The 25,187-nt window shown below is 41.6% G+C and overlaps 3 protein-coding genes across 12 annotated transcripts in view; 1 reads left to right on the top strand and 2 right to left on the bottom strand.

Annotated features, from left to right (window-relative positions):
* TCAIM (T cell activation inhibitor, mitochondrial) overlaps positions 1 to 6,345 on the bottom strand; it is a 69,877-nt gene extending 63,532 nt beyond the window's left edge. For 2 of the 8 annotated variants that reach the window (XM_012470719.2, XM_012470726.3), the window contains exon 1: positions 6,160 to 6,237. The gene's annotated coding sequence lies outside the window, so the exon portion shown is untranslated. Of the gene's footprint in view, positions 1 to 553; positions 860 to 4,293; positions 4,319 to 6,159; positions 6,262 to 6,327 lie in introns of those variants that run through there. The other 6 variants (XM_064366979.1, XM_064366980.1, XM_012470725.3 and 3 more) reach the window with 6 other exon arrangements.
* A 2,850-nt stretch (positions 6,346 to 9,195) lies between these two features.
* On the top strand, positions 9,196 to 17,500 carry LOC135270814 (endogenous retrovirus group K member 21 Env polyprotein-like). 3 transcript variants are annotated; one of them, XM_064366975.1, is made up of 3 exons: positions 9,196 to 9,711; positions 10,127 to 10,273; positions 14,807 to 17,390. In XM_064366975.1, the coding sequence occupies exon 3, from the start codon at positions 14,851 to 14,853 to the stop codon at positions 16,795 to 16,797; it is 1,947 nt and encodes a 648-aa protein (XP_064223045.1). In that variant the 5' UTR covers positions 9,196 to 9,711; positions 10,127 to 10,273; positions 14,807 to 14,850; the 3' UTR covers positions 16,798 to 17,390. The 3 variants fall into 3 exon arrangements, 2 of the variants coding, with proteins under 2 accessions (XP_064223045.1, XP_064223044.1); XM_064366974.1 differs by having other exon boundaries at positions 10,127 to 10,277; XR_010338964.1 differs by lacking the exons at positions 9,196 to 9,711; positions 10,127 to 10,273 and adding an exon at positions 17,440 to 17,500 and having other exon boundaries at positions 14,762 to 17,024.
* Positions 17,501 to 19,694: 2,194 nt separating this feature from the next.
* Positions 19,695 to 25,187, bottom strand: part of TOPAZ1 (testis and ovary specific TOPAZ 1) — a 95,149-nt gene continuing 89,656 nt past the window's right edge. The window contains exons 19-20 of the mRNA XM_012470800.2: positions 23,336 to 23,519; positions 19,695 to 20,005 (exon numbers count right to left, since the gene is read on the bottom strand). Of these exons, the coding sequence (XP_012326223.2) occupies positions 19,786 to 20,005; positions 23,336 to 23,519 (404 nt within the window). The 3' untranslated portion in view covers positions 19,695 to 19,785. The remainder of the gene's footprint in view (positions 20,006 to 23,335; positions 23,520 to 25,187) is intronic.

Genomic DNA, 25,187 nt, shown 5'->3' with positions numbered 1-25,187 from the left:
GACAATAGATTTTCCCAACAAAAATAAAATGTTAAATACAAATCTAAACATTAAATCATGGTTTCCAGATTTCAAAAGAGAGCATTAAAAAAAATTACAGGTTGAGAATTAGGTGTTTTCTACATGCTTATTTTGTGAGTAAGCTATTTCCTAAAAAGTATTACATTGCAGTACAGTACTAGAATTAGAATTTAGGCCTTTTCCTGTCTAAAATGGTAGCCAGCCACTAGCCACATGTAGCTACTGAGCACTTGAAATGTGGTTAGTCTAACGTACCCACTGGATTTAAAAGATTTAGTACAAAAAATGGAAAGTATCTCAGCAATAATTTTTTTTATATGTGTTGAAATTATAATTTATTAATTTCAATTTTACTTTTTACAAAGTAAAACATTGCCGAGCACAGTGGCTCATGCCTGTAATCCCAGCATTTTGGAAGGCTGAGGCTGGCGGATCACTTGTAGTCAGGAGTTTGAGACCACCCTGGCCAACATGATGAAACCCCGTCTCTACTAAAAATACAAAAAAATTAGTTGAACATGGTGGTGCACACCTGTAATCCCAGCTAGTTGGGAGGCTGAGGCAGGAGAATCTCTTGAACCTGATAGGTAGAGGTTGCAGTGAGCCGAGAATATGCCATTGCACTCTAGCCTGGGTGGCTGAGCGAGACTCCGTTTCAAAAAATAAAAAAGTAAAACATCTAGTTTTAATTGTCTTTAGCAATATACTATTAGAAAATTTCAAATTATATCTGAGGCTTACATTCTATTTTTATTGGACTGTGCTGATCTAAACACTTTAAGTTAATGTAACTCTTAAAGTAGGTAGTTTGCACAATGGTTAAGAAAGGGAGGCTTGTAATCCCAGCACTTTGGGAGGCCGAGGCAGGTGGATCACGAGGTCAAGAGATCGAGACCATCCTGGTCAACATGGTGAAACCCCGTCTCTACTAATACAAAAAATTAGCTGGGCATGGTGGCGCATGCCTGTAATCCCAGCTACTCAGGAGGCTGAGGCAGGAGAATTGCCTGAACCCAGGAGGCGGAGGTTGCGGTGAGCTGAGATCGCGCCATTGCAATCCAGCCTGGGTAACAAGAGAGAAACTCTGTCTCAAAAAAAAAAAAAAAAAGAAAGGGAGGCTTAGGGAGCTTCAGATCTGTATTCAAATCTTGACATCTTCAGTGACTGTGTGAGCAAGGGCAAGTTACATTACCTTCTGGAGTCTGTTTCCTCATTTCTTAAATAACACAAATGGTTAAGAAAAGTCTGTTGTACTACCAAAAGATACATACATACATACATACATTCATTCCATTCATTTGGAGACACAGTCTTGCTCTGTCGCCCACGTTGCAGTACAGTGGCATGATCTCTGCTCACTGCAACCTCTGCCTCCCAGGTTCAAGTGATTCTCCTGTCTCAGCTTCCTGAGTAGCTGAGATTACTGTTGCCTGCCACCACGCCCAGCTATTTTTGCATAGTTAGCAGAGATGGCGTTTCCCCATATTTGCCAGGCTGGTCTCAAACTCCTGACCTCGGATGATCCATCCATCTCAGCCTCCCAAAATGGTGGGATTACAAGTGCGAGTCACTGTGTCTGGCCCCAAAACGTTTCTTTAATGTGAATTAGCTTATGTGCAATTGGTCAATAGGGGAAAGATATTATACATGCATTTCCCCCAACATATTACTGATTTGAAGTGATCAGAGGTGGGCTTTCCACAATTTAAAAAAAGGCTTTAGTGATATGTAAAAACTTTAAGGAAAAAAATAAAATGTCCCAGGTGTTCTTTCTTCTGGTTTAAGATGATGTTTAGTGGCTTCATGTCTGGCTGCATTTTCCACTTCATCAAACCATCTGGTAATGTGCTAGGATAAATAAAAAAGCTAGAGATTTCCAAGTCTTTTTTTAAAAAATGTGATTTATAAATCAGGCTACTCCTAGATTAGAATGTTAATTTTGATAAAACTGGTCTAAACTAGATTTAATTGTACTAGTATGTTTATTAGGGTTATGGTTTTTGTTAGGGCTCTTATAAAATTTTGTTAAGTTTTGAGTGGTGTGTGTTTTTTCTCCATAAACTGTTATTTTGCTTATTGTTTGGCAGAATATCAGGATTTCCAAAAATGCAAGTATGGCATTACAGCAGAAACATCTGGATATATATAAACATACTGTCCCCCTTCCAAACTGCCTTTTAATTCTGAACTTTAAGTTTTCATTAACTGAGAGAATACTTTGAGCTAACAACGCTACTCTGCTAGACAGGAGTACAGTTTAGTCAATGAAATTAGTGAATATTTTATTGAATTTTGTCTTTATTTAAAAAATTACAATTCTAGTACTAGTAATAAAGAATACAAAATTAAATACAAATAAGAAAACGGTATCTGTATTGCTATTTGGTCTGTATCTGATGCTCACTGGACAGATAAAATGCTAGAAATATTCAATAAGACTTTTCTAAAAGGTGAAATCTAATTTAGAACCTAATAATGATGTTTTACTTCTCTGGATGTGGAATCCCACATCTGACTTTGTGTACATGTCTTTGGGGGTACATTACTTATGAAAGTAGGGGCTATGTTTTTCATAGGATTTTTGTGAAGCTTAAGTGAAATAATATGCATAAGGGATTTAGCCACATTTGGTAAATAGAAAATTCATAAAAATGACAACTATTATTATGTCAGAGTGTATTAAAAAAATGGCATAATTATTTTTTCCGCCTAATGTCGGATCAGATGTAAAACATTCAGTTAAATACATTTTATCTGAAAACAAATTTTGAAAAACTTTCTTGAAAAACGCAGAATTATCACAATAAGGAGTCAATGTCTGAAAGTCTTAAAAAATACAAGGTAGTAGGCAATTTTGCCAAGGCTACATACAGTTCAAAAAGTATAAATGAATAATCTAATTTCATAAAATTTTCTCTAGAAAAATACTTTTAGTTCATCAGAATTAAAAAATTAATGATTGTTTATTTTTACTCTTTGAAAACAAAGTTAGCACTTGCTAATAAATAAAAACACAAGTTTTGATGGAAATAGCATTTATCTCTTCAAAATAAAAACCTAAAGTGAGTATAATAAAGTCATATTGTGCTGTGGGAATTACCTTTTTTATGAATTAATACTTTTTAAAGACAAGTGTTCCTGGGGCATGGAGAAACAACAAGAGCAATAGAGGAGAAATGACAGGGAATGTGACTTTTCTTTTTTCCAGCAATTCTCCTCTCTCCCACAATGGTAGCTAGTTCCTATTTCTAGAGGAAAATGCCTATATACATAAAATATATTTAGTTAATAATTCTGCGATCCATTCAACAAAATTATGGCTCTAAGATGATCACTTTCTATACAAATCATTGGAGAAAATTAAAAATATATTTTCTGGTTCTGTTCAAGAATAAGAATGAGGCCGGGCGTGGTGGCTCACACCTGTAATCCCAGCACTTTGGGAGGCCGAGGTGGGTGGATCACGAGGTCAAGAGATCGAGACCATCCTGGTCAACATGGTGAAACCCCGTCTCTACTAAAAATACAAAAAATTAGCTGGGCATGGTGGTGCGTGCCTGTAATCCTAGCTACTCAGGAAGCTGAGGCAGGAGAATTGCCTGAACCCAGGAGGCGGAGGTTGTGGTGAGCCGAGATCGCGCCATTGCACTCCAGCCTGGGTAACAAGAGCGAAACTCCGTCTCAAAAAATAAATAAATAAATAAATAAATAAATAAATAATAAGAATGAACAACCAATGTTTCCCTTTGGAGTCCTATGAGCTCTTTTTTAAGAACGGGCTCTGAAAACTAAGTGACAGATCAAGATCCAGTTTTCAGGAAAGGGATACGGTAGGAAAGAGAGAAAGAAACAACTCAGGGCAGTGGTTCTCAAAGCAGCAACAGCATGAGTAAGAAATGCAAATTATCAGGTCCCACCCTAGTTCTGCAGAATCAGAAACTGGGTGGGATTCAGGAATCTGTTTCAACACACTTGGGGGGATTCTGATGCGAACTCAAGTTTGAGAACCACTCTATTAGGGAATCCTGATTCTATTACCACACAGGATTCTGGGGCATCTGTTAATGTTTACCCTTTAATTCTTTAAAAATAATTTAATACGAACTTGGATTTTTAGATACCCAATTTATGATAAAAATCAAAGGAGGATTTCAAGTTTTTGCTTGAATTAGTTGTTTCCTGCATGGTTTATGTACTTTTCAGATTAAAAAATTAAAATTCTAAGTAAAGACAATGTTAGAGTCCAGCAGGTTGGCAGGCATGGCTGCTTACCTCTTCATAAAGCCCAGATCTTGGGTTAGTCTTCAACCCTGTAAGTCCAGAACCCAATTTTATCACTTCAAGGCAGAAATATGCGGGCCTTGGGAAAGCTAAATCAGAAGGCCTGACTGATAACTAGAAAGTCAACTTTTAAATTTACTTTGAGATTATAACTGCTAAAATGACTAGAAGATTCAGATCTAATGTTCTTCTTTCAGGGCTAGCTACACAGAAAATCAAATTACTATCGGCTGACTGAAGACACACTGCTTCAGAGTAGAGTTGGGTGCTCTCATTTAGACACTAGCTCCAAAAGCCTGGGGCATCCACATCAACTGCAGCCTCCTAGTCTTCAGGCAAATTCTTACATAGGTGGTTCCTGCCCATAGGGCACTTAACCTACTATACTTCCATTTGGAAAATGCTATAAAACAACTAAAGAGGTTGCACTCACTGTCTTATCAGACTTGGGAGGTACACTGAGTCCTTAACTCACCCATTCATTACCACTTATGGGCCAGGTCCTGCGTAAAGCATAGGGACTAGAAAAATATTAAGACAATTCTAACACTCAGAAGACTTTTAGGCCGGGCGCGGTGGCTCACGCCTATAATCCCAGCACTTTGGGAGGCCGAGGCGGGTGGATCACGAGGTCAAGAGATTGAGACCATCCTGGTCAACATGGTGAAACCCCGTCTCTACTAAAAATACAAAAAATTAGCTGGGCATGGTGGCCTGAGCCTGTAGTCCCAGCTACTCGGGAGGCTGAGGCAGGAGAATTGCTTGAACCCAGGAGGCGGAGGTTGCGGTGAGCCGAGATCGCTCCATTGCACTCCAGTATATATTACTTTGTAACTATAAAACAATGCAGTAAATGCAATAATACAAACATACACAGAATATGAGAAACTCCCAGATGCTACACTTAGAATGGGGCGGGGGACGCTCAGGAAGGTCTTCTCTAAGGAGATGGTGCCCTTCCCGGATGGGGGCAGAAGACCGGGAAAGATACAATTTATTTACCATTGTAATGATTACTTTGTAATGACTGTAAATGTAAACCATTGTAAATGATTACTTCAATGTACTTAATAGTGATAGTAGCTTTTTTCATAAAATGAAAATTTCTAATTTCTAAAATCTGTGCTAAGTGAGGCATTAAATCTTCTGTGCAGTTTCAAACTGAATTTGGTGGAAAGCTATGTAAATCGGCGAAAAATCCAAATTATGAAAGTACAAAACGGTTTTGTTTTGCTTAAATTACTTTCGACTAACAGAGAAAGAATCAAAGTGTGTGCCAAATAGAGCTCTCAGGATTGAGTTTTGACCATTTGGCACAATTTTTATTTGCAAGTAATTTATTTGAACAAAATTAATCTCATGCCACTCTCATTTGAACAGTGACTTCCCTTAGTGGCTATCTCGTAAGGTTTCTGAAAGCAGTTTGTTACATCAAGGAGGGATAAAAGCGGTAATTTTCATGGTTTTTCAGTTTAATATGTACTTCTTAGAGTAGGGGAAAAAGGCAAAGAAAAAGAGCAAAAGCAGGAAATACTATTAGATAAATTAGCTTAGATTCTGTGGCTTCGTTTTCTAAATCTCTTGCTATGAGATTTAGTTCGTAACAATTTCCTGTAAATAAAGACCTCGGTAAAACGTTAACTCGCAAACAATAAAACCTAAATCGTCTTTGCATTCTCATTTTCAAAGCGAGTGAAAACATAGATGCGATGCGGTTACTGCGGCCCCTGGCACTCTGCCTCAATTCAAAAGTTAGCACGTTGCGCTAAGGTGGCTCTCAGCACTCCCCTCAGACCCCGCTTCCCCCCGAGAGGAGCAAGGATGCACCACCGGAGCCCCTCCCCTCCTACTCCTTACAGTTCCAGCACCGGTCCGACGCGAGGGCTTTGTCCGACCTGTTCCACCTCCCACCCAGTACACCAGGAGGGTAGACAGTCGCTCCTCCCGCAGGGCTGCGCGGGCGCGCATGCGCACCGAGGCGCCAGCCGGCCAACCAGCGCGCGCCGCACTGTCCGGCTCTCCCACCTGCCCTCGCCCCGCTGGGCGACAGGTTCTAGCTTCAGTGCTCTCTGAGACCCTCCTAACCCTGAATTCTCAGCTGGGCACGCACAGCTCCACCCTCCCCCAACACCCTCCTCGCTCCGGCGGCGGCAGAACGCTGAAGGCAAGCCCGGGCAAGGGGACGGGCTGCAGCTGACGCCCTCTTTGGGCTGGAGCGTGCCAGGCCTTCCCCCTACAGCGCCTGCGCGCAGCCAGTGACCTTCGGTGGTGCCCTACCCCTAGCTGACGTCAGCACCCTGGTGACGGCTCCACCTTCCTCGCGCGCTCTGAGGACCCCGCTCCTCCGTGTTCCTACCGGCCACCCTGAGGGGTCTCGGCGTGCTCGGCTGAAAGCTTTAGGAGGCGCGAGCTAGCGCTCCAACTAGGCCTGAGGGAATCGGAAAATGATTGGCCAGCAGGGGATGGGTCCTGACCCAAGGCCGGCAGGGAACGGAGAAGGGCAACCGAACACGCGCTGGATCCTGGGGAAGAAAAGGAAAGCGGGTGCTGGAGGACGCGCGCACGCGCCATACGGTCCCTCGCCCCGGGCTCCCTAGGGGGCAAGCGAGGCTCTGCGGGACTCCTGGAGCTGGTGCCGGGGGACAACTCTCAGTGGAGAGCCTCAATTTTACATGTCTCATTTAAGTATCCCTTTTGGTTTTCATTGTATAAATATAGCTAACTTTTAAACATTTATTTTCCGGCCTACGTTGACTTTGGCCCTTTCAACACTTATTTTAAACGTTAAGCATTCTCCAGTCAGCATGAGCGTTTTACTGTTTTTATTTTGTTCCTGTAACTTTGATTTTACCCCCAGAAACTGCCACAGATAAAATCAAGCAAATAGAATTGAGAACTAAGATCGCCTGTGGCCATCAAGCAGACCATCCTTAGGCAAAAACTCCTTATTTGGGGAATTTAGAAGTAACTAAACTTCCCTGTTATCTAAAGCCAGCATCTGGTACCAGGTTTCTTCCCCCCAAATTTAAAAGTAACTAGAATTTCTAAACTAACTAGAATCTCCAGAATGCATGCGTGTCAAAACTCGTCATGCACCTCTGGCCATCTGCTCCATGCCCCAATCATCCCCCGCCCCCACCATCCAGATACGCTATCACCCTCACATACTTGCGCAGAAGTTACACATGCGCCACTAGTACAGAGTCCTCAGAAAATTCCCCCACATATTTTGCCTCTCCACAAGGTGGCAAATGGAGATTTGGGAACAATTCCAGTTCATGTCCCTTTTTCAATGTCTGATCTTTGGCAAATTCAATCCAAGTTGGGTTTAGTCAGGATCCCTCTAAGTTCATTCAAGAATGTTGGGCTTTATTGCCTTTGATTCAACCTGGCAAAACACATTTGTAGGTATTAATTATATGGTGTTCCCACGAAGAAAAATAACGCATATGGTCTTTAGCTCAAGCTTGAGCGGACAAAGCTCAGCTGGCAACCCTAATAATAGAGGCGGGGCAGAAGCTGTCCATGACACAGAACCCAATTGGCAATACCAGGCTGCCAATGCCAGTCCAAACAGAGATGGGCAGACAAGATTATGTAACTGGTTTGTTAGAAGGAAAAAGACTGTAATAAAACATGTTAATTTTTCTAAATTATGAGAGATCACTCAGGAGCCAAGAACCCTGCCCTTTTGTCTAAGCTATGCTGATGGAGACCATATATAAATATACAAATTTAGACCCTGAAAGCCCTGAGGGCCAATTCTTTCTGGCCATATATAAGTCAGCCTTCCCAGGACATCAGATAAAAACTCCAAAAATGAGAGCAAGGCCCATAAACTCCCTTTCGTACTTTATTAAAAGCAGCCTTTAGGGCCGGGCGCGGTGGCTCACGCCTGTAATCCCAGCACTTTGGGAGGCCGAGGCGGGTGGATCACGAGGTCAAGAGATCGAGACCATCCTGGTCAACATGGTGAAACCCCGTCTCTACTAAAAATACAAAAAATTAGCTGGGCATGGTGGCGCGTGCCTGTAATCCCAGCTACTCGGGAGGCTGAGGCAGGAGAATTGCCTGAACCCAGGAGGCGGAGGTTGCGGTGAGCCGAGATCGCGCCATTGCACTCCAGCCTGGGTAACAAGAGCGAAACTCCGTCTCAGAAGAAAAAAAAAAAAAAAGCTGCCTTTAAAGTTTTCAATAACCAGGAGGAAACATCAAAAAGAAAAAAAAAAGGCTCAATTAGAGGAGGAAAAATGCTGTCACCAAGCTAATTACAATGAGACAGCTAATGCTCATTCTTTTTCGTTAGCCAATAACCCCAAGGCTCATCCCCATAACACTAACAGAATGGGGAGGTCTGTCATTACTGCAGGAATCAAGGACACTGAAGTTGAGAATGTCCCAAACCTCCAGGTTACAAGCCATCCCTAGGACCCTGTCTTCACTGCAAACAGGACCCGTCCTCACTGCAGATTGGAAGAGTGTCCCTCCCTCCCTCATGAAGGCGGGCCACCTCTTCCTTCTAGGCTATGACAGCCTCAACCTCACCAACCTACCTGACAAGGGGGTCCTGCAGAATGAGGGTGAGGGCAAGGGCAAGCACCTCTAACTCTATTCCTGGATTATGATCAAGTCTCTGAAATGTCAGTCATCCATCCTCTAGATGACTGATGGGGCCTTGAAGCCATCCAGGCCCCTGTATTTTCCATCGCTATGGATGAGCACAGGGTAAATCTGATTGTGGCTGAATATGAGTAACAGGTAATGTTACTCATAGATACAAGGGCCAGTTATTCAGCTTTAAACATTTACTATGGCCCAATATGCCAGTCCTCCATTTTCCTCATGGGCATTGATGGAAAACCCCAATGAGGCTGTTTCACACAGGCACTTCCTGGTAAAATGAAAGGCTATTCCTTTACTCCTTTTTGGCCAAGCTGCTCTGTTCCATTATTAGGTTGTGACTTACAAAATGACAGGCTAATTTACAGCTAAGGCCCCACCATCTAACTGTATTAACACTTCACCAAAAGAGCTCCTGCAGCTTCTCCCAGATAGTAATCTACTTCAGTATGTGGATGACTTACTAATCTGTAGTCCTAACAAGGCTGTTCCAGACCAAAATACAGTATTAGTACTAAACAGACTTGCTAATTGTGGGTATGTGGGGATCGCTCCAGCGTAGAGACCCCTAAGTGTCTCCGCCATAATGGAGTTTGAGCCCAGACACATTTCTCCCCTCCTGGATGCAGTCGAGCTAAGGGAAAGAAGGAAGTGCAAGAAGCTTGATTTTGCAGAAGTTTTCTGGTTCACTGATCTAACAGCTTGGCTGGGTGAAGGCTGTGTGGTTTCACTGCACATGTTATTTCTTGAAGTTTCTGCTCTGGGCTTGTTTTATGACTCCGTTACCAGGTACTCACTGAAACTTGTGACTATTCATATGACATTTGAAATTGTTACCTCTAAGATTTATACCTTGGTTTGACCATTGTAAAATTGATCTTGTTTCTGTGTTTCTGATTATCGGATAAGTAGAAAAGGTCACCTGTTTGTTTTATGACTTCTTGATCAATCTTTATGACAGTTGATTGTATGCTTCTCCTTTTGCTAGTTTTAACTTGAACCCTAGGCTTGTAATGTTGTGATTTTCCCTTCTCCTTTGTTGTAGTTACCTCACTAAGTAACCTGATGTCAGCCACTGCAGGCTAAAGGGTATATAATGAGACCCTGTGCACAAAATAAATCGCTGACTTGGGCAATCCTCGTCAGTCCTCCAGACCCCAAAACTTTCCTGTCGTTCCTTTCTTCTGCGCACTCTCTCTTCCAGGTATTGGGACCCTCTTGCTGGTCAAGAGACCCCCGGCAGACGTGCCGATCTCACGGACCACAACATCTGGCGACCACGACGTGGGGCCTGGACACGGGAGATCAAAGTGACGCTCAATTCAATTAAGAGTGAGGTGCCGGCTGTTCAGTAAGTGAGTTTTTGGTTAATTTTTAATCTTGTATATATAAGTTTTGATTTTTAATTCAAGTCTTCAATCTGGAGTAAAACCATGGGGAATATTGAGTCAAAGGAGCATAACATGTTTATTCAATTGTTACAGTCTATGATTAAGTCTCATGGTCATAATGTTAAACAGAAAACTGTGGAGGAATTTGTGCACATTGTTCGTGAAATTTGTCCATGGGTCCCTGAGGGTGGATTTTTGGACGAGGCTACTTGGCTTGTCATTGGTGAAAAGATTGATCAGTTTTGTCTCTTTAATAAGTCTCTACCTCAGTGTGAAGTTTTACTTTCTGTTTGGTCTAAATTGCGTGACTGTGTTTGTAAATCTTCTACTGCTACTGCTGTTCCTGATACTTCTCTATCTTTTTCTGCACTGCATTCCCCACCCCCTGCATCTTCCCCACCCGATCCTCATGATCTTGCTGAAAGAGGTTCGGTTTCTCTTGGCCCTTGCACTTCGCTCCTTGATAATGAGCCTCTTACGGAGGTTCTGGTGGATACCACACACCAGCAACAACTCCCTCAATGGTCCCCTGGCCCTGTTACCTTTACAATGCCACCTGATCTTGCCAAACAGTTTCATGATGTGCTGTCACTTTGTTCAAGGGCACTCACGGCTCAACAGCCACAATCCTGCTACCCGGTTACATGTCAGGCTTCTTTGCCTGCCTCTCCCGGTTCCTTGGTTCCTGTCCCTCTGAGATCAACAGCTGCTTCCCCAATCTCTCCCTTATCACATGCCTTAATGGCTATGGACAGAGGCTTTACCGAATCTGATAATTTATTCCCAGTTCTGTATCCTATTCTTGAGGTTGTGGATAATCAAGGTAATGCTGTCCGGAATTATGAGCCCATTGCTCCAAAAACCTTAAGGGAGCTTAAGGAGGCCGTTGCCCAGTATGGCCCTACAGCACCTTACACTTTAACTCTCCTTGATAATCTTTCTTTTCTTGCACTGCCACCTACTGATTGGACTCGCTTGGCCAGAGCTTGTTTGTCTGGTGGAGATTTTTTACTGTGGAAAGCTTATTATGAGGAAGCTGCTTTTGACCAGGCACAGCGTAATCGCCAACAACAATCTCCTGTTACTCTTGAGATGCTTATGGGTCGTGGCAATCACGAAGACCTCAACAACTCGGGCAATCTCCCACTCACCAAAATCCGTTTCTCAGCTCTTCCGAGCAACGCCAAACAGTGCAGGACTTGACCTCTGTCCCTCCACCACACAAATATTAACTCCTGATATGGGACCACAGGCTATATCTACTGGTGTCTTTGGCCCTTTGCCTTCTAATCACGTGGGTCTTATTTTGGGTCGCAGTAGTTGCTCTTTGAATGGTCTTCATGTTCTCCCTGGTGTTATTGATTTTGACTATACAGGTGAAATTAAAGTTATGATCTGGTCTCCTGCTGGTGTTTATACTCTCACCCCTGATCAACCCTTTGCTCAACTTTTACTCATACCTGTTAATTTGCGGATTGGCTCCCCACTTGTAACTGATCCCAGAGGAGATCGTGGTTTTGGATCTTCCTCTTATGCTTATTGGGTACAATCAATTTCTACCACTAGGCCTGAATTGTGTCTCACAATTAATGGCAAATTTTTTAGAGGCCTTTTGGATACTGGGGCTGATGTGTCTGTAATTTCTTCCAAATTTTGGCCTTCTTCTTGGCCAGCCACCCCTACCATGACAGCCCTACAAGGTATAGGTATGAGTAATCATCCCTTACAATCTGCTGACTTACTTTCCTGGACAGATCATGAGGGCCATTCTGGCTCTTTTCGCCCGTACATTGTTGCTGGAATTCCTCTCAACCTCTGGGGCCGTGATGTCTTGGAGGCTATGGGAGCTCATTTGGTTACTGGCAGTAAGGCTTTAAACATGATGTTACAACAAGGATATCAGCCTTCTAAGGGACTAGGAAAATGTTTGCAAGGCATGCCTGAGCCGCTTTCCTTGCCACAAAAATCTGACCGCTCTGGACTAGGTTATTTTTCCTAGGGACCACTGTGATTCCCGATGCTCATGCTGACGCCATCACATGGAAATCTGATGTCCCAGTATGGGTAGAACAGTGGCCCCTGTCCTCTGAAAAGATTTCTGCAGCTCGTGAGTTGGTTCGGGAACAACTTGCTGCCGGACATATTCGTCCTACTAACAGTCCTTGGAATTCTCCTGTTTTTGTCATTAAGAAAAAATCTGGTAAATGGCGCTTGCTGCAGGACCTTAGAAAGGTCAATGAAACTATGGAAATTATGGGACCTTTACAACCTGGTTTGCCTTCACCTGTTGTTGTTCCACAACACTGGCATTTGATTGTCATTGATTTAAAGGACTGCTTTTTTACTATTCCTTTGTCACCTGCTGATTGCAAGCGGTTTGCTTTTAGTGTTCCTTCAACCAATTTTGAACGTCCTTACGATCGATATGAGTGGGTCGTTCTTCCGCAAGGCATGGCTAATAGTCCCACCTTATGTCAGTCCTATGTGGCTAAAGCCATTTCCCCTGTACGCCAGGAATTTCCTGATGTCCTTCTTTTACATTATATGGATGATCTATTATTGGCAGCTTCATCACAATTTTTGTTGTCTCAGGCATTTCTGTCTTTACAGCAATGCCTCAACAAAGCTCATCTTGTCATTGCCCCTGAGAAAATTCAAACTGTTACTCCTTACCATTATCTTGGTCGTTTAATTGAACATAATCACGTGTCATTTAAAACCCCAGTTTTATCTACAACCAACCTTAAAACGTTAAATGATTTTCAAAAATTTCTAGGAGACATTAATTGGATTCGTCCTAGCTTGAGGCTTACTACAGGTCAACTAAAACCTTTATTTGATACTCTTAAAGGCTCCTCCAATCCAACATCCCCTAGAATCTTGTCACTGCAAGCTTCAGAAGCCTTACAGTTAGTTCATCAGGCTTTGTCACAACAAAAGTTGTCTAGAATTAAACATAATGTCTCATGGTGTTACTGTGTCCTTCGTACTTCCTATACCCCTACTGGTGTTTTTTGGCAACAGGGTGTCTTGGAATGGATACATCTTCCTGCCACCCGCTCTAAAGTTATTTCTCCATATTTTGACCTTGTGGCTATTTTAATTACCAAAGGCAGACAGCGTGCTCTTACTTTGTTTGGTTTTGAGCCACCTGTTATTATTATTCCTTATTCTGCTGCACAACAGCAATGGCTTTGGCACTTTTGTGATTCTTGGCAATTGGCATTTGCAGGATATCCTGGTCAGATCTCCTGCCATTATCCAGCTGACAAGATTTTACATTTTTATTCTCAATGTTCTCTCATTTTCCCTCAAAATTGTGTTACAGCTCCTTTGCCTTCAGCAGTCCTAGCTTTCACTGATGGCTCTTCTACCGGTCTCGCTGCTGGCATGGTTAATCAACAACCCTTTTCTTTTCAGACTAATGAAACATCTGCCCAGCGCGTGGAATTACTTGCGGTTCAACACGTTCTTACTGAATGGGATGTGCCTTTAAACTTATATTCTGACAGTCAATATGTAGTTAATTTAGTTCAGCATCTTGAAACTGCTCCCCTTTCTCTTTCAGATTCTTCTTCCATAATTCATCTTCTTCTTCCTTTACAGCAGGCCATCCGGCAACGTCTCTCTCCATTTTTTATAGGACATATCAGAGCTCACTCTTCCCTCCCAGGACCTCTGGCTGAAGGCAATGCCTTCGCTGATCAACTTACCCAACAAGTTTTTCCTGTTTTAACATCTATTCAGCATGCACAGGCCTCTCATGCTATCCATCATCAAAATGCTCGCAGTCTCAGGTTACAGTTTAAGATTTCCAGAGAACAAGCTCGTCACATAGTTAAATCTTGTGCGACTTGTGCTCCACATTTGCCTGTTACTCATCACTTGGGAATTAACCCTCGAGGCCTCTTGCCTGCTCATATTTTTCAGATGGACGTTACTCATTTTCCTCCCTTTGGCAAACTGCAATTTGTTCATGTTACCATTGACACTTATTCTCATTTTGCTGTTGCCTCTGCCCATACTGGGGAGGCTGTTAAAGATGTTGTTGCTCACTGCTTACGAGTCTTTTCCATTTTAGGTGTTCCTAAAATTCTGAAGACAGATAATGCACCAGCTTATGCCAGCAAGTCTTTTGCCTCTTTCTGTTCTCAATTTCAAATTTCTCATCGTACAGGTATTCCATACAATCCACAGGGCCAAGGAATCATTGAGCGTTTCCATTCTGTTTTGAAGATTCTTTTACAGAAATTACAGCATGAACCTTCCTCTGCCCTTTTACTTAAGTCATCTCACAATTGGCTGAACCATGCCCTATATGTTCTTAATTTTTTGACTTTAGATGCTGACGGACGTTCTGCAGCTGACCGTTTTTGGCATCCTCAGCATACAGCTACAGCTGAGGTTTTGTGGAAAGATTCTCTTTCTAACCAGTGGCATGGCCCTGATCCCGTCCTCATTTGGGGACGAGGACATGTTTGTGTTTTTCCTAGGTCTGCAAGCTCTCCCATCTGGGTTCCTGAACGCCTGGTGAAGCATGGCCCACCGCGGCAACACACACAGCCTCATCCCTCACCTTCGCCGTCTTTACCTGACGTCTCAGCCACCACGCAGACGCCGTCGCCCCCGTCACCGCTCCCTGTCTCTGACGCCACCTCGAGGAGCGCCTCTCCCGACGTGGGCCCACATGAGGCGTCTCAGTGCTGAGGCCTCCCGACTACTTGCTGAAAATGGACAATCTCGAACACCTTCTGTTTTGTTCCTTGCCATGTTAGCCATTTTATCATGCCAACCCAATGCCCATGCTCAACTACCAACTGATTCTCAGGTTCTTTGGGCTTATGTCCCTGATCCTCCTGTTCTTCGTCCTGTCACTTGGAATGATCCTGCCTTCCCTGTTTATCTCAATGACACCTCTATTCTTGGTTTTCCTTCCTCTACTCATATCACTCCTCAATCTGCCACTTACTCTTATATGGCTCAAGCTGCCAGTCCTCCCATGTGTTTTCATGCCCCTGCCCTTTCAGATACTCCTCCATCTACTTCTTTACCTGTTACCCCTTTCAAAACCTCTCCTTACTGCTTTGATTTGGCCTTAAAACGACTTTCTACCTATGAAGGTCCTTCTCATTTACTCCCTGGTGAATCCTCTTTTACTCGGGATTGGTCTTTGATTTATTATGGCATTAAGGAATCCTGGAATCTTACTTCTCCTAATTTCCCTGATAAGGATAGACCCCGTTGCAAACCTACTAATCACTCTTTTGATCCTTCTCCTCCATGGAGAACCTGTTTCACAAAGCGTCAGGCTTTACGGTATACCTTGTCTACTGGTTTTACTTTATATGATTGGTCTATCCCCATTCCTCTTAGTAACTCTGCTTCTCATTATCAAGTTCCCGGTGGCTGGAGCACTCCCCTTGTCTCCACTCCATCTGGCCGCCTGTTCCCCTCCCTGTGGCGACTCTTCCCTGCTTTGGTGCCTACTTATCGTACAGTTGGCTCCCGTAGCCCTGCCTTCATGTACTCCTCCCCTTCTTATCACCATGTTAAGGCCTGTGTGGCCGCCCCATATGCCCTTCTCTGTGGCTCTATTAATGTTACTGTTGTCTCTGGACAATATTTTATTTCTTGTTCCTCCTGCACCCTTACCAATTGTTTGGATTCCTCTGTGTTTCTGACTTCCACCATCCTTGTTGTTCACCAACCACCTTATGTGATGCTCCCTGTTAATATTTCTGGTTCTTGGTATGATGAACAAAGCATGCAAATTCTCCATCAAATTCGGGACCTCATTGTCCGTCCTAAACGTTTTATTGGTCTTCTCATTGCTAGTATTTTGGCTATTGTTTCTATTGTAGCTACTGCTGCTACAGCTGCAGTTAGTCTAGCTCACAGTGTTCAAACTGCTACCTATGTTAACCATTTGGCTCAAAACATTTCTGTTTCCATGGGTACTCAAATTGATATTGATCAAAAATTGGAAGCCAAACTTAATGCTTTGGAACAAACAGTTACCGTTTTGGGAGATAAAGTGTATAATATGCAATCTCGCCTGCTACTACGCTGTCATGTTGATTTTAAATATATCTGTGTTACCAATACACCTTATAATGACACTGAATGGAGTTGGCCTTTAGTCAAGGCCCACTTACAAGGTATTTGGAGTCATAATAACTTGTCCCTTGATGTTCTCAAACTTCAACACCAAATTCATGCTATTGATTTTTCACGCCAGGATCTTCCGCGGGATGATACTATTGCCCGTGATATTGTTAATACTTTGTTTTCCTGGACCCGTGGTTTTCACCTGCCATCCTTTTCCACCATTCTGGCCGTTGCTGGCTGTGTCCTTCTGCTTGTCATCCTTCTGCCGTTTTTCTTTCGCCTTGTGTTCTCCTCCCTCCAGCGTTTGCAGCTCAAAATATTTGAACTGCATTTAAAAAATAAATCGGGGGGAGATGTGGGGATCGCTCCAGCGTAGAGACCCCTAAGTGTCTCCGCCATAATGGAGTTTGAGCCCAGACACATTTCTCCCCTCCTGGATGCAGTCGAGCTAAGGGAAAGAAGGAAGTGCAAGAAGCTTGATTTTGCAGAAGTTTTCTGGTTCACTGATCTAACAGCTTGGCTGGGTGAAGGCTGTGTGGTTTCACTGCACATGTTATTTCTTGAAGTTTCTGCTCTGGGCTTGTTTTATGACTCCGTTACCAGGTACTCACTGAAACTTGTGACTATTCATATGACATTTGAAATTGTTACCTCTAAGATTTATACCTTGGTTTGACCATTGTAAAATTGATCTTGTTTCTGTGTTTCTGATTATCGGATAAGTAGAAAAGGTCACCTGTTTGTTTTATGACTTCTTGATCAATCTTTATGACAGTTGATTGTATGCTTCTCCTTTTGCTAGTTTTAACTTGAACCCTAGGCTTGTAATGTTGTGATTTTCTCTTCTCCTTTGTTGTAGTTACCTCACTAAGTAACCTGATGTCAGCCACTGCAGGCTAAAGGGTATATAATGAGACCCTGTGCACAAAATAAATCGCTGACTTGGGCAATCCTCGTCAGTCCTCCAGACCCCAAAACTTTCCTGTCGTTCCTTTCTTCTGCGCACTCTCTCTTCCAGGTATTGGGACCCTCTTGCTGGTCAAGAGACCCCCGGCAGACGTGCCGATCTCACGGACCACAACATGGGTACAAAGTATCTCCTTCTAAAGCACAAATATCCACACACAGAGTTCAATTTTGGGGTCTTATTTTAATCCCCAGTGAAAAAGCCTTTGTAGTGCTTGTAAATATCTTAAACATGACAACTGTGGCAACTAAACAGCTTCAGTCATTTTTGGGTAAGGCTAGGTTTTGCAGAATATGGATTCCTTCCTTTGGGTTCATAGCAAAACCTTTATATGAAGCCCTCAAGGGAACTGAGGAATAGCCTCTATTCTGGACTAATGATATGAAGCATGCTCTAAACACTTTAAAACAGGCTTTAAAATTACCCTTAAGCTCCTGCTTTAAGGTCTACAAATACTCCTAAGGAAAAATCCACTGAGGCGAGCTCAGTCCTCTCTTGCTGAAGCACCCTGCTGCATCTTTCTGCAGCATTCTATCTAATGAAACTTCCTTTTCAAACCTATACTGTTGTCAGTAAATTCTTCTTACTACCCGAGAGCCTACACTTTTTGTTGCCGGGGCTCTGACACCTCACCCAGCAATTAACGCTCCTTTCCCTTTTCTATCATTTGGCACTGCTGATAGGCAAAAATGCCTCTATTTGTTCCAGCAGTAAGCCTCTTATCATTAGAAACCAGTCTAGTCACTTGTGATCCATTCCATCCAATCCCATTTTTCCTAAAAGCTTAATTTATCATCCCTTCCCTCCTGCATCTTCATCCTAACACATCTTTGCCACCAGCATTTCAGCAGTCACTTATTTCTCTAATTCCTTTCTTAGGGTTTCAGTTATCATTTGTAGAAATGACTAATTACAAATTGCCCACTTTCTATTCTCCCCTTGCTTTCAAAGGTGCCTCAAAATGATCTCTAAACCTAATTCATTTCCTAGGGGCTCCACTGAAGTAATGGCAGGTTATAGTCACCCAGCTCCTTCATACTAAATAACTGGGTATCTTTCTAGACGTCTCTTGCCTCACTTCCCCATATCCCATTTGTGATAATATTCATTCCACATTTCATCCATAGTTATCAGGCATTCTGGCAAGAGCTAGGATTTAACTTTCCTAGTATTGTGATGTTGCAGACTTACTCCAATGATGCTGCTATTTACCATATTTTGAGAACTCTCTTAAGAAATACTTTTGGTCCAGGCAGGCATGGTAGTCCACGCCTATAATCCCAGCACTTTGGGAGGCCAAGGTGGGCAGATCGCTTGAGTCCAGGAGTTCAAGACCAGCCTGGGCAACCAGATAGCAAAACCCCATCTCAAAAAAAAAACCAAAAAACAAAAAAACTCAAAACCCACAAAAATTAGCCGGGCATGGTGGCGCATACCTGTAGTCTCAGCTACCTGGGAAGCTGAGATGTGAGAATCGTTTGAGCCCAGGAGGTTGAGTCAGCAGTGAACCGTGATCATGCCACTGCGCTCCAACCTGGGCACAGAGTAAGACACTTTCTCAAGGGGGAAAAAAAAAAAAAAGAAAGAAATACTTTCAGTCCGCTTAGTCACAACTTGTTACTCACCTTATTCATACTTTTTTCTCTAAACAATTTTAAATTACGGTTTAAAGTATCAAATTAAAGATGAAGACTACCACCTTGGAGAATTTGCTACAGATTCTGAATATGACTTCTAAAGAGGAGTTTTAACTTCCTAAATTGGTTTGAAAGGAATAATCTTTGTTTAACTAATTAAGTTCTGGGTATATTTGTTTAAAATAATTGCTTTTAGTCATATCTACTGTAATGTACATACATTTTCAAAACTCATCTAGTATTCTAAGATACACTAAAGGAAAACCATTTTGAGGGTAATTTAAACTTTTTTGGTATAATTCAGAAAGCATTCTGAATTTTAGTGTTCATTTTCACTATTATTCTCTATTACAGATGTAGTATAGCTTCAGAGACTGGACTGAAAACATCTAAACCTATTTTACACCTCTAAATGTTTTTCTGAAAACTTCAGTTACCTGCTTGCATATTTTCCCAGTTATGTTTCCCACTTATTAAATGCTGCACAGTATTCAGTTTTGGATTTCAGAATAAATAGGGATTTATCATACTTAGTTTCTCTGAAAGTCAAAAAGTAACCTGAAAAGTCACTTTTCAGTGTGAATAAAATCACTGAAAATTAAATATCAATAACAATTTTTAGTGCTTTAAAACTATTAACTTGCTATAAGTCAAAGTCGAAAAGCTGAATATAGTGAAACTGTCTTTATTTTTATTGTCTTTTATTTTCAACAATGATTACTTGAACTTAAAAAAAAAAAAAAAGAGCAGACTTTATTAACTAATGGTTACTGAAAAGCCAAACCTTTCCAGCCCACTTCATATTCTCTTTTAACCATTTCAGGGCAGAACAATGTTCCAAACTATAAACCTGTTCCTTATTAACATTGACAGTCATGTGTTTGATGAAAAGCTTTGGATCCGATATACGAGCAGCCATAATTAACCTTTCTACTGCGGCTTGATAATCATCATTCCTCTGAGACTGGTTGTTTTCACACCTATAAAATGAATACCTCATAAAGTCAGAAACTCTTTAAACAGATACGCTATATAGTTCCTTCAAAAGATAGTCATTTACATTTATTGGTACTAAGCTATGATAGTCTTTTCACTATATTCTTCTAAAAGTGGCTTTCAAACTTTTTTGATCATGACCCACAGTAAGAAAGGCATTTTGCCCAAGGGTGGTGGTATAATCCCAGCGCTTGGAGGCTCAGGTTGCGGGGGATCGCTTGAGGTCAGCAGTTCAAGACCAGCCTGAGCAACATAGTGAGACCTTCATCTCTACAAAAAATTTAAAAACTAGCTGGGTATGATGATGTGGGCCTGTAGTCTCAGCTGCTCAGGAGGTTGAGGTGGGAGGATGGCTTGAGCCCTGGAAGTTAAGGTTGCAGTTAGCTATGATTGCACCACTGCACTCCAGCCTGAGTGACAGAGCAAGACTCTTAAAAAAAAGACATATTATGACCCAGTATATACCTTCATACATAAACAATAAAAAGTTTCACAAAACAAGACTTACCCTGATGACAAAAACCCTGATTTAAAAAATAATGCTGGTTGTAAAACCCTAAATTGATTTCACCACACAAATAGTCTGCAACCCAGTTTGAAAAATACTGATCTAGAACACAGCTAATTACCTATATCTTTGTATTCTGAAAGTTAATAACTGCATAATTATTCATGAGAATGCATAAAATACTAAATGTAATCCGGTTTAGAATTAACATTCACATGTTAGTTTTACTTTGACACTGACTAATTTTAGTTATAAGCAAATACTTAATATGTAGCTAACGTTTGGTAATAAATTGTATAGCTATAGGGCCTTTATTACATTTCTGGTTATTTTCTTCAATCCTGATTTAAAGTGCTTTCTTAAGTGCTATAATTTATTTTTCTAATAATTATTCTACCAGCTCTATCTGCAATCAATTGTGACTGCACTGACTTGCATAAAATTCACACCTTATGTTGGTTTTTCTTCTGGGGCAGGGAGTGGGAACTATTTAAAATAGAGATGTGGCTGTTACATTAAGCATCACTTTCTTTGTGTTCACTGCTTCCTACTCTTGGTACCTATGTGGTCCAGAGTGACAGCAGTAAGGACTTGCACTTGAAACAGGAACCAGTGGTTACAGGGAGGAAAGACTGGTCAGGTGCCTTCTAGTACATTTTAGCTTAGAAAGAGGTACCCAGGAATCTGGTAGGTGGTACAGATGCCAACCATGTGTAGTTTTAAAAGTCTAAAGATGAATAACATTATCATAGAGGTAAATGTAACAAGGCAGGGCTCAGCATGATTATAACAATAGAGAAAATATATTGGCTTGGACAAAATCAAAGATTAATTAGGCATGTCACTAGTTATGCACTACAGTTACAAATACCTTCCAAATTCAAAAGATAAATAAAGAAGTTATATGTGTGTGGGGAATAGAAAGCTATGAGGAAAAACATGACCTAATTAGGATGATGAGGAGCTTAGATGCCTTAGCCACCATAGTGCATGGTGGTAAATAAGGAAGCCCTCGGGGGGTGGGGAGTAGACATCTATAAGAAAAAAGGAGAATTTTAGTTTTTTTTTTGAAGGTAGAATAAAAATAATTTAATTCCTAATTCTCCTCTCCTTAAGTGTGGGTTGGACCAAAAGACTCACCTACACCAAACAAAGGAGAGCAGAAGTGACAGGATGTAACTTTGGATACTAGGTTGTTGGATGACAACTCTCCATAGGTCTTCTGAGTTTGTGAAGTTTTCCAAGAGTCACTGCCTACCCTTTGTTCTAAATTACAAGGATTATACAGTGAACAACCTTGAAAGATTAAGATAGTTTCTTCTTCTGGAGCAAAGGGCAGGTATGCTCACAGTCTTAGAAGATGGAGATAGTACCTCCCTGCAAAGCAAAGGGCAGGCATGCTTATTACTCATAAAAGATTTGGGTCTCCTAAGTTGGGCACTCCTCTCCTGTTACAGAACTCATGGCATATGTAGGTATCCATGTGGGCCCATCTATGGGACGTAGGAGCAAGAGGAAATGATGCAAATATGTAGATAATCATGCTGTTTGCTGTACCACAAGTAATAAAATCCTCTGTTTCCAACACAGGAGTCTTATGTCTTATACTACCATCTATGAAACTGTGGCAGGTTAGCTTGTAGCTTGCAATTAGGGTAAAATCTCAAACTCTTTGAAGTTTTTGTTTGATATAGGTCACAAAAGACCTTGTAGCTTCCTCCTTGCTTTTTCTTTCTTGGATCACTCATTCTGGGAGAAATTAGCTGTCAGTAATGTCACTTAACACTTAACCAACCTATGGAGAGGCCCATGTGGTGAACTGTGGCTTCCACCCAACAAGTAGGGAAGGATCCTCTAGCTCCAGCGAGCTATCACGTAGGTGACTGAAGTTTCTGACAACATCCTGACTCCAACTATGTGCAAAAACTGAGTCATATGAAAATCCCTGAGCCAGTACCATCCAGCTAAACCTCTCTGAAATTTCTGACCGACAGATACTAAGATACCATTTGCTGTTTTAAGCCATTGGGGCCAGGGATAATTTATTCCACAGCAATAGATAACTAATGTAATTTTCAACCAGAGGATCTGGTTTGTCACACCAGTAAACTGAAGCAAAATTCTTGTCAAAAATCTCTAAAACAGGATTCCCAGGAGATCTTTATATTGCAAGTTTCCTGGATAAAGCTGACAAGAAATCATATGGCATACCACCACTTAGGCACACCATCTACTGTATGCCTAAATTATAGGACTCCAAACAAAATTATGTGAAAGGGTGTCACTCTGGTACAGTACCTACTTTATAATATTTATGCATATATAGCATTATAAAATGTAGAAACTAGGCTGATGGCTTTATTTTCAATGGTATTCGTAACTGAACCTGATAAATGATCACGTATTTCCCTTTTAGATCCTAGTTCTTTGATCTTTTGAGATGACCAGAGATAAAGATTTTTATAGGTACTGATCTCTAAACACAAGAAAGGTTGGTACCTAAAAGGATCCATCTCTTTGAACATCTTTATCTTTGAAGTTGCTAAAGTGTTTACCGAATGCTACTAACTTGTTTGGTTTTAAGCCTCAAACAGGTCTAATCCTTTCTCAATTTAAATGATAACAGAGTTTGCAATATGTGCGCGCGCACACACACACACACACACATACACAAAGTACATATATAAATATACACATAAATAAATATATATGTATATATAAAAATACATAAAACATTTGCATCCTAGGGTGGGTGTGGGGAGCCATGATCTACATTCAGAATGCAGTTAAAGCTATGTCAACCAACCTTTTCAAAACTATCTGTAGTATCTGTGTAGAAGTTCCAGGACTCTGAATACTACTAGCATTAGACACCATGAAGATTTCAATTGCTAAAAGCATTTCAATCTCAGATAAATAAGATGGAATTAGAAGAAGTTTTCGGTATAAATTTCCTTCCAGTCGTGGGTAGCAACCCAAGGAAAGAGCACCTGAAAAATCAAATAATAGGTCAAATTTTACTAAAACCCAATAGGAAAAAACTAGATTTCTGAAATACCTACAGGTGATAATTATTTACACAGAATAAACCTTCACATTAGAAGTAGATTAACAAATTACATGATAGTGAGAGCTTATACTCGTATATCTGACATTATTCTTTGTAAAGTGCTTTTGAAATATTAAATAAAAAGTGAGAAGGGCTGGGCGGGTGACTCATGCCTGTAATCCCAGCACTTTGGGAGGCTGAGGTGGGCAGATCACAAGGTCAAGAGATCGAGACCATCCTGGCCAACATGGTGAAACCCCATCTCTACCAAAAATACAAAAATTAGCTGGGCGTGCTGGTGCGTGCCTGTAGCCCCAGCTACTTGGGAGGCTGAGGCAGGAGAACTGCTTGAACCTGGGAGATGGAGGCTGCAGTGAGCCGAGACTGCACCATTGCACTCCAGCCTGGGCAACAAGAGCGAAACTCTGTTTCAGAAAAAAAAAAAATGTTTTGTTAGGATAAGTTTCTTGAAGGAATCTTTCTAATGTGGGTAATGGCTAATGTTTGAATACCTGCTATGATGTGCCAGGTACATGTGCTAAACACATAGGTTTTACCCCATTTTAACCTGACAATCTGCTACCTTTGAAATTAGGTACAATTACTCCCATGTTATAGATGAGGTACTGTGGTAAGCACTCAGGCTCTCCAAGCCTTCATTGGTGCCCACTTTCTGGCTCCAGATTTTGGATTCCTAACCACTAGGTATTCCTACCTCACTAGGTCACTGGCAGGAGCAACAAACTGTTAACTCATTAATTTTACTAGTTTTTGGTAAGTATAATTTACATATATTCTTATTTAAATTTTCTTACCAGAATTTAAAAATAGAAAATAACAAATTAAGTAGAAATCTACCAATATGATTTTTTTCACTTGAAATGTGAAAAGAAAAATACATTTGATTTTGGGGATGGGAAGTAATGGAAAGACACACTAATAACATCTCTCTCCTCATTTCTCAGTTCTGAGAGAAAAGCAGTATTTTTAGGACAAGGGAGAACAAATCAGGAACATGGGGAAGGCAACTTTGCTGTCCCTGGACAATCTCCTCCTGATTAGTCTGGCATAAAAGCAAGGCAAAGCCATCAAGAAAGTAACAGACAACTCAGAGGATGGACAAAATATCTGTAATTCATATATCTGAAAAGGGATTTGTATCCAGAGTGTATATAAATGCATATGTACACATGTATGTATGTATGAATACAGTCTTACAACCAAAAGAACCCAATCAAAAAAGCGCAAAGGATTTCATAGACACTCTTTTTTTTTTTTGAGATGGAGTTTCGCTCTTGTTACCCAGGCTGGAGTGCAACGGCGCGATCTCGGCTCACTGCAACCTCCGCCTCCTGGGTTCAGGCAATTCTCCTGCCTCAGCCTCCTGAGTAGCTGGGATTACAGGCACGCGCCACCATGCCCAGCTAATTTTTTGTATTTTTAGTAGAGATGGGGTTTCACCATGTTGACCAGGATGGTCTCGATCTCTTGACCTCGTGATCCACCCGCCTCGGCCTCCCAAAGTGCTGGGATTACAGGCGTGAGCCACCGTGCCCGGTCAACACTCTTAAAAGAAAATATACGAATGACCAATAACTGTATGAAAAGG

Source organism: Aotus nancymaae, unplaced genomic scaffold (genome assembly GCF_030222135.1).
Source record: "Aotus nancymaae isolate 86718 unplaced genomic scaffold, 86718_ANA_hifiasm-v0.15.2.pri h1tg000067l, whole genome shotgun sequence".
Lineage (NCBI taxonomy): Eukaryota > Metazoa > Chordata > Mammalia > Primates > Aotidae > Aotus > Aotus nancymaae.
The sequence above is the reverse complement of the archived record's forward strand: the minus strand, read 5'-3'. Positions and strand labels throughout refer to the sequence as shown.

Excerpts from the sequence above, each read along its gene's own strand:
- LOC135270814 (XM_064366975.1), top strand. The coding sequence starts at position 14,851 with ATGGCCCACCGCGGCAACACACACAGCCTCATCCCTCACCTTCGCCGT.